This window comes from Colletotrichum gloeosporioides (assembly GCF_011800055.1).
Source record: "Colletotrichum gloeosporioides strain Lc1 chromosome Unknown consensus_41, whole genome shotgun sequence".
NCBI lineage: Eukaryota > Fungi > Ascomycota > Sordariomycetes > Glomerellales > Glomerellaceae > Colletotrichum > Colletotrichum gloeosporioides.
Genome location: NW_025544686.1, coordinates 413,808 through 421,289, shown reverse-complemented (window position 1 = coordinate 421,289; position 7,482 = coordinate 413,808). Strand labels below are relative to the sequence as shown.

Sequence of the window (7,482 nt, the reverse complement as noted above, 5' to 3'; positions counted from 1 at the left end):
AAAATAAAATTTTATATAAGATTATTATAATAGTTATTATAATATACTATAACTTTAAGAAGTATAGTATTACTTATAACTCTATAAATATAGGTAGAATCTCTACCTATATTTATATTTATATCTACCTATATACCTAGTAAACCTATCTACCTATAGCTTAGGTCTACTTATAACCTAACCTATTTATATAGCTACCTATAGGTATCTATAGTATAGGTAATTTGAAGTCTAATTATTAGGAGAAAGCCTACTAAGGCAGAGGCTGCTAAGAAAACTGCCTAGATAACCGCTTAATTGCACGATTGAGAAAGTATTATAAAATGTAGACTGTTGTCTCTCAAATTGTTTGGTTGTAAAAGCTGAAATAGCGTGAGAAAATAGAATGACTATAGGAATCTCTTGGATTGTGATTTGGTCCAGCCCTGCATATGTCGTTCAGTTCTTGCGCCTTTGAAGGCTTCAAATGATCAGTTCTATGAACGGACGTGATTGACTCTGACATTTTGTTAATGCTATGTGATAACCTTGGGAATAACGTTTCTGCCGTGCTGCTTCGGACTGAATATAGACGACGGGTCATTTGTTTTCTCCCGAGACATTTATGAACAACTACATTTTTGCAGAAGTAAATCTTAGAAGCTCTGTTGCTAGTGCTAGAGCGATTATGGTATATGCAACTGGTGACTTAATTCGTTGTGCATGGAGCTTGTGCTGTTCCTGAATACGACATGGGGTTTGCAAACGGCAGCGTTGGCGCCGACAACCACGTCCAAATGGAGGCATAGTTTCGTGCAGCAACAAGGGTAGGCGAGCAAAGAGATATCATCCGTTCACCAGCCTCAACCAACACAACAGCAGGTGGCCACATATGTGGACTCTCATGCGGCCAACTGGACTTTTGGCACAGGTTCGGGCATGCTCATTGGATATCACATCTGCGACCACCGGCTCAGTACCAACAAACCAGCAAACTTCGGAGCAACTGATAGATGGAAGAAAGAAAAATGCTAATCCTTGCTGATTTCACTCCGTGAAAGCCTTGCGACACACCGCAAAATAACATTTCACAAACGACTGGACTTCTATGTTGGGAATGAGCCCTTGGAAAAGTGTGGACTACCTAGGATACACAAGCGACGCTGTCCCAGATACCCAAGGTACTTGGTGTTCACTTCCATCAGACAAACCCTCTCAACTTCTTTCTGCTTAGAAATCTTACAACAGTGCCGAATCTTGCGCGCAATCTCACGAATGATTACCACGCAGTGAGGCACATTTTCATTCATCAAGCCCTGTCTGCTGTCAAAATGAACTCAGATGGTGCCCAGTTCGCCAATGTCGCCGACCGCCACATCATTCTGGTGGCGGACGAGGTAAGTTGACAATCCTTGTGATCCCCAACTCCTGGGCTAAATCCAAATAGGGTTTCGAGGACGAAGCAGCGGACATGGAGATTGTTAGGGCAGCGAACTCCACCAGGAGCTTGAACAGCTCGATTTTCGATCACCGCTTTGAAAATGGGAGGACATACCACAAGTACAAAGACGGGAGTGAGTCGTTACGTTCCACGTTATGGTGGCAGAACATCTGACGGGAAAATGAGAATACACCCTCCCGAACGACGAAACCGAGACCGAACGTCTAGGTTGCCAGTCCCGGAACGAGCGGAATCAATGAATCCTGTCTAATCGCCGATGCAGATCTGCAACACCATCTGTTCAGGTTGACTTTCAATGGCAGACTGGCCAATGCACCTTCGCTCCATGAAGGCTCTAGTGTTGGTCGAGTTCTCGACCTGGGCTGCGGAACCGGGCTTTGGGCCATCGAGCTTGCAGATGAGCATCCAGAGGCAGAGGTGTGTTCTTGAAATTCCTCTTATTCCGTCGAACTTTTTGTTGAAAAGCTGAGCTGTCAGATAATCGGAGTGGACCTTTCTCCAATCCAGCCAGAGTTGTGAGTACAATCTATGCTTCAGAAAGTTGACCATTTGTACTTATCAGGATTCCAAGTATCCCTGCAAACGTCATGTTCGAGATTGACGATATCGAAGAGGATTGGACATGGTCAAAGCCCTTTGATTACATCCATAGTCGCATGATGAACTCAAACATTGGCAATTGGGATGACTATGTTGCACAGGCTTATGTGTAAGTCTTGCTCAATCGTCCTTGCAACAGAAAGAGCCATGGAGGAAAAGCTGACTTTAGCTGGTAGTAATCTTAGTCCTGGAGGGTGGTTGGAGCTCAACGAATGCGACATAGCGCCTATTTCAGACGATGGTAGTCTGCGTGATGGGTCAGCTATTGTTAGGTCCGTGAGACTTTTGGAGTCAGCAGCAGAGTCATTTGGTAGGCCTTTCAGGTATATGAGTGGGCTCAAGGCCATACTCGTCAATGCGGGCTTCGTGAACGTTGAGCTCCTGCAATTTAAGTGGCCTACAAATCCATGGCCAAAAGAACCAAGATTCAAAGAGCTTGCTTGGTGGATGAGCAGAAACCTGGCCACAGGATGGGAAGGGGTGTGCCTCGCAAATCTGACTCGAGCTCATGGCTGGCAGAAGGAAGAGGTAGATCTACTACTGGAAAGATGCCGGGCAGAGTTTGAGGACCCCAATGTCCATGCGTACTTCTCGATGTGAGTACTTGAAAGCATTGGTAACTAGTGCTCTACTAATCAAAGGGTAAGATGGTCAGTTTATGGCCAGAAACCTATCGCAACCAGACATTCTAATAGTAGCCCTTAATCTGGCGTTCAAGCCAAGGATTAGAATGAAGAATACCTTCTTCAGGTTTCGGCATCATCTAGGCCTGCCCTCAAAGCATGAGATCATCGCATGTTATTAGATAAACGTGCGTTAGGTAACCGTCATTGAAAAAAGCAGCTTCAGTTTGAGTGTGTCATATGTTGAGTACTGGCCCGCCTTAGTTACCCCTTGAATATCTTGTCTCGATGAACCAGACTATCCATGCCAATATGAAGTTTGTTACCGGAAGCCAGTAAGGCATTCCCGCCCTCATCTGGCTCCAATACCCTGAACTTGTCAGGAAACAGCCGAGGAAGAGAGTGACGGCAGACGCTCGTGTCCATGGAAAACCCAACAAGAACCCCTCCATGACCATCAACACCCCGATGTATTGCATGTGTAGCTTGGTGGTCCGAGGATCAGTAAAGGGATACACCGGATGAAGATGCGGCGCTGTGATCTGAGACTTTCGGTAGATTCTTTCGTGGAGGGATTTGAATGGCCAGGAGCTGATCCTGGGCCAGCCGCCGATGAAATACTCGATTGTAAGAACGATACGTGGAACGCTAAGAATGATAGACGACATGATGAACCAGTTGATACTTGATACTTGATACAGCAGATTAGTTTTATTGATTGAAGAAGGTATCACCCGCGAATTGTTGACTGTGGGGGGAGTAAAAGTATCTTGCGATCGATTTGGAGTCGATGATGTAATCACTGTCTTACTGCGACCGGCGATCCCACGGGCTAGCCGTCGTAGGCGAATCAGACGGACGCCTTAGCTTTTGAATATGTAGAAGGGATGCGGCATGCATCATGCATTTATTCGCGAATAACAAGAAAACACATGCCAACTAGAAATCCAACGGCTTGCTTCCGTCATATTTCCCAATATGAGACCTTATTGAGGCACCTTTGAAATCGCTGCCATGGTCTCTTTTGCTCCTCTCGCCAGGATAGCCGAGTCCTGTCCCCCAAGCAGGAACCGTACACCAAGTTGGTTGATTGCCCAGTCATGAAGCTCGTGATCATCGTATATGCCGGCTAAACCCATGATCTTCCCGTGCTTCTCGCAAGCTTGACTGATTGTCTCCATAGCCGCCCGAAATTCCTTACTCCTAAATTGTCCTGGCGCTCCTAGCTCTATTGCCAGGTCATTAGACCCAACTAGAAGCACATCCGCGCCGTCAACTGACGCGATCTCTTCAATGTTATCTATGCTCTCCTTTGTTTCAATCATCAAGAAGACGCTAGACCCGTTTCTATTCGTTTCAGAAATAATGGTGTCTTGGGGCGTTGCCTTGAGAGAGAACAGCGGGAGTTGTCCGGTGATCGACCTCTTGCCTTGAGGTGGGTATTTGCATATTGACACCGCCGCCTTAGCATCATCTAGTATGGATTGTGAGAACCTTCGCTGAGGCAGAACATCGTTCGAGGCAATCTTACCTCGACCATGGACATGCGGAAAGATCACACCCATCGCTCCGCCGTCCAGTACTTTCTGGACGAAGCCGTTTCCACATTGGTAAGGAACTCTGACGAAGGGAGTGATGCCCAGCTGTAAGCCAACTATGCAGTGCTGGCTCGCATCCTGGATGGAAAGTGTTGAGTGCTCCAAGTCAATGAAGAGAGCATCAAAGCCTCCGTTTGCCGCTAAATGGACGACTTGGGTATTGGTCACCAGCCTGATTCCCATCGCCTAAGAAACATTAGCCACCGGAATGCTCCCGCGTAAAAATCGACTGACCGTGCATAGCTTGCCGGCTCCGCTGAGACGGGTCAAGCTGTTGGTAAAGAGCGAGGCCATGGTGAAATGAGAAGACAGTGATCACAACTCAACCACAACCCATCGAGACCCTGTGTTCCAATAACTTGATCGCCGGCATTGCATAAATAACCAACCCTCGTACTGCCATTGATGAGGGGTAGATGGAAACGTCAGCTTACGTTCACTATTCTCGGCAGCCGTTCCCGCCGTCCTGCACGTTTCGGCAGCCCTTGCCGAGCCCGTGTAAGTTGGGTGTGGGGCGCCGGGATGTTGGCACAATTGTTATCTCGGCCACGGTTACCGCCCGCCGGTCTTATTGAAAGAGGATCTTATCACACACCTTTGAGTAATAATTTGAAGACAGTTTTGGAGAGTTGATGGGCCTTCGGCATCGTTCACACAACCATTTTACTCCTCGAGACGAATCGCTTCTGCTACAATGTTCGAGCACATCAAACCTGGTCCTCCGGACCCCATGTTCGATCTCAAAAGGGACTCGGACAACGATCAAAGCCCAGAAAAAGTTGATTTGGGGGTCGGAATATACAGGAATGAGTCTGGCTTGTATCAAGAGCTGGAGGTTGTGAAGTTGGTAGGTCGTCAAATCACTTCCTAGATTGCTCGCAGTAGCAAAGAGGGACAAAAAGCTGACGAATTTGGAGCTAGGCCAAGAAAGAGCTTGACCGACAGAATCTGGGACATGATGTATGTGTCCTGTAATATTCTGAGCGACGATCATGTCTAAGAACCTTTTAGTATGGCCCAACAATGGGTGACCCTGAATTTCTCAAATTTGCTGCTTCGGTGATGTTCGGAGACAAATGTGAAGCACTAGCTTCTGGCAAGGTATTTCCATTTACGCAAGGCCCCTTCGCAATAAGCCATACGTCGGAGGAGTAAAGTTGCTGATAGCTTGGTAGATTTCATCCGTCCAAACCATTTCAGGTACCGGTGCGAATGCCCTTGGCGCGCTGCTGATTTCGAAAGCCATGTCTCCGAACAGAAAGGTATACATCAGCACACCGACCTGGGGAAACCATTTCGACATATTTCACAATGTTGATATGGAAACTGTGAACTATCCGTATCTTGACTCATCCAAACACGCGGTGAACTTCGACGCTCTCCTGGAAGCAGTGCGGACGGCGCCTCAAGGTAGTGTGTTTATTTTGCAGGGCTGTTGCCACAACCCCTCTGGCGTCGATCTTAGTGTCCAACAGTGGCAGGAGTTAGCCACTGAGATGAAATCTCATGGCCAGCTACCTTTCTTCGACACTGCATATCAAGGCCTCGGCGATGGGCTTGACGAGGATGCGGCTGGTGTCCGAACCTTTGTCGAAGCTGGCGTGGAGATGCTTGTTTGTCAGTCGTTCTCAAAGAACTTTGCGCTTTACGGAGAGCGATGCGGAGCTCTCCACGTAGTAGCGGATTCCATTGAAGTGGCTGCGAATGTCAAGGATCGTCTTCGAAGTTTGATTCGTTACACACATTCTTCTTCTCCAGCCTACGGCAGTCGTCTAGTTAAGATTGTGTTGAGCAACGGCGAGTTCCGAAATGCTTGGTGAGCAACCCTTGGTTGATCACTCAAAGCGAAACTTACTGACGTGTCAGGGCCATGGAACTTGAGGGCATGAGAGAGAGATTGAAGCGCAGTCGTCAAGCACTATACAGTGAACTGACAAACGTCCTGAAAGTGAGTGCACAAAAGAATTCCGATTTTGTAGAATTAAATCTCATTGCATCCAGACACCAGGCGATTGGTCGCATCTTACCCAGGAAAAGGGATTATTCTCGTAAGTGGCACCAAGTCGGTCAAACACATGATCAATTAATGAGGACTGCTAGATGCCTAGCGCTGTCGCCAGCTCAATGCAAGACGTTGGTAACCACATATCACGTACACCTTCCGGGTTCTGGGCGCATCAATGTGGCTGGTTTGAGTGAGGATAATGTGCGTCGTGCCGCCAAAGCCATTGACGAAGTCATCAGGCAGATCGGACAGCAGAAGCTTTGAATAATTTGACCTCTACCTTAAGTCAGAGAGATTGGTAGAACTCCACAGAAGGCACCTTGGTGGGATTAACTTCACATTCAGTCGGGAAAGTTCAGGCAACTGGAGGCAACCAACTGAGGCCAAATATTTCCTGCTGCCTAACGTGCCAATTCGCAACTCGATACGGGTATAAATACCTGTCTTCTCCTCTGTATTCCAGTTTTCTCTCTTCTTCTTTTCCCCATCCCAGTGCAGGAGTGTACACAGATCACTGAAGCTTCGGCTGAGATTGTGTTTTTGCTGATGGTGGCCCTTTCACCACTGACCACTCCTAGTTGGTCTTGGCCAGCTAGAGAATTTTTGGACCATTTCTGTGACCAGAGCCGGCTCTTTCATTGCTACTGATCTCATGATTTGTAGCGAAGAAGGTGCACCCGATTCTTCGGCTTGATGCCAGTCGTTGGAGAGGCCGGTTTCTTTCGGTGCGTCTCAAAGGCATGCCTTCGCCGGTCCGACGGCGAGTCTCGCCGAAGATTCAAGTCTTGTCCCCGAAGGCGGATACGCTGTGAGCGGTTGCATATTTACTGCTGGTGATTGGCTGACCGTAAAGATCGCAAAGAGGTAGACTCGGGTAAGGGCAAACGTTTTCATCGGGGGGCAAAGCCACTGGCTTCCCGGCATGCGCGGGTTACCTTGGGCGTCAGGGTGTGAACACAAGTGAGATGAGAGTGATTTGGGTTGCCTAGCCCCGCCACGCTTCCAAGCCACTCGCGTCGACCGAGTCCGTTCCGCCCGCTTTCGTAATCTTTTGGGTGAGTGGGGCCGACTCGGGCCCGGTCCGGAAGAGGGCGCCGGCCGGGCATAAAACAGGGAGATGAAGTCTTTTCCACGCGTGCAGCTGTAACAGTTATAGTGATATCATGTCATTGCGAGAAATCTTATTTACTTTAAACAACTTGAAGTACTATTTGA

General features: G+C 47.9%; 6 protein-coding genes across 6 annotated transcripts; 4 read left to right on the top strand and 2 right to left on the bottom strand.

Moving 5' to 3' along the window:
* Positions 1 to 1,310: 1,310 nt before the first annotated feature.
* GCG54_00005710 (Secondary metabolism regulator LAE1) lies at positions 1,311 to 2,154 on the top strand (the record flags this gene model as incomplete). The annotated part of the gene is made up of 5 exons (XM_045405728.1): positions 1,311 to 1,376; positions 1,427 to 1,553; positions 1,704 to 1,858; positions 1,907 to 1,956; positions 2,013 to 2,154. The coding sequence occupies 5 exons, from the start codon at positions 1,311 to 1,313 to the stop codon at positions 2,152 to 2,154; spliced, it is 540 nt and encodes a 179-aa protein (XP_045264830.1).
* Positions 2,155 to 2,188: 34 nt separating this feature from the next.
* Positions 2,189 to 2,641, top strand: GCG54_00005709 (uncharacterized protein; the record flags this gene model as incomplete). The annotated part of the gene is made up of 1 exon (XM_045405727.1): positions 2,189 to 2,641. The coding sequence occupies one exon, from the start codon at positions 2,189 to 2,191 to the stop codon at positions 2,639 to 2,641; it is 453 nt and encodes a 150-aa protein (XP_045264829.1).
* A 283-nt stretch (positions 2,642 to 2,924) lies between these two features.
* Positions 2,925 to 3,332, bottom strand: GCG54_00005708 (uncharacterized protein; the record flags this gene model as incomplete). Its single annotated transcript, XM_045405726.1, has 1 exon — positions 2,925 to 3,332. One exon carries the CDS (start codon positions 3,330 to 3,332, stop codon positions 2,925 to 2,927), a length of 408 nt encoding a protein of 135 aa, XP_045264828.1.
* A 318-nt stretch (positions 3,333 to 3,650) lies between these two features.
* GCG54_00005707 (uncharacterized protein) lies at positions 3,651 to 4,556 on the bottom strand (the record flags this gene model as incomplete). The annotated part of the gene is made up of 2 exons (XM_045405725.1): positions 3,651 to 4,448; positions 4,497 to 4,556. The coding sequence occupies 2 exons, from the start codon at positions 4,554 to 4,556 to the stop codon at positions 3,651 to 3,653; spliced, it is 858 nt and encodes a 285-aa protein (XP_045264827.1).
* Positions 4,557 to 4,956: 400 nt separating this feature from the next.
* GCG54_00005706 (uncharacterized protein) lies at positions 4,957 to 5,262 on the top strand (the record flags this gene model as incomplete). The annotated part of the gene is made up of 2 exons (XM_045405724.1): positions 4,957 to 5,109; positions 5,134 to 5,262. The coding sequence occupies 2 exons, from the start codon at positions 4,957 to 4,959 to the stop codon at positions 5,260 to 5,262; spliced, it is 282 nt and encodes a 93-aa protein (XP_045264826.1).
* Positions 5,263 to 5,285: 23 nt separating this feature from the next.
* GCG54_00005705 (Aspartate aminotransferase) lies at positions 5,286 to 6,531 on the top strand (the record flags this gene model as incomplete). The annotated part of the gene is made up of 3 exons (XM_045405723.1): positions 5,286 to 5,363; positions 5,438 to 6,078; positions 6,129 to 6,531. 3 exons carry the CDS (start codon positions 5,286 to 5,288, stop codon positions 6,529 to 6,531), a joined length of 1,122 nt encoding a protein of 373 aa, XP_045264825.1.
* Positions 6,532 to 7,482: the final 951 nt, after the last annotated feature.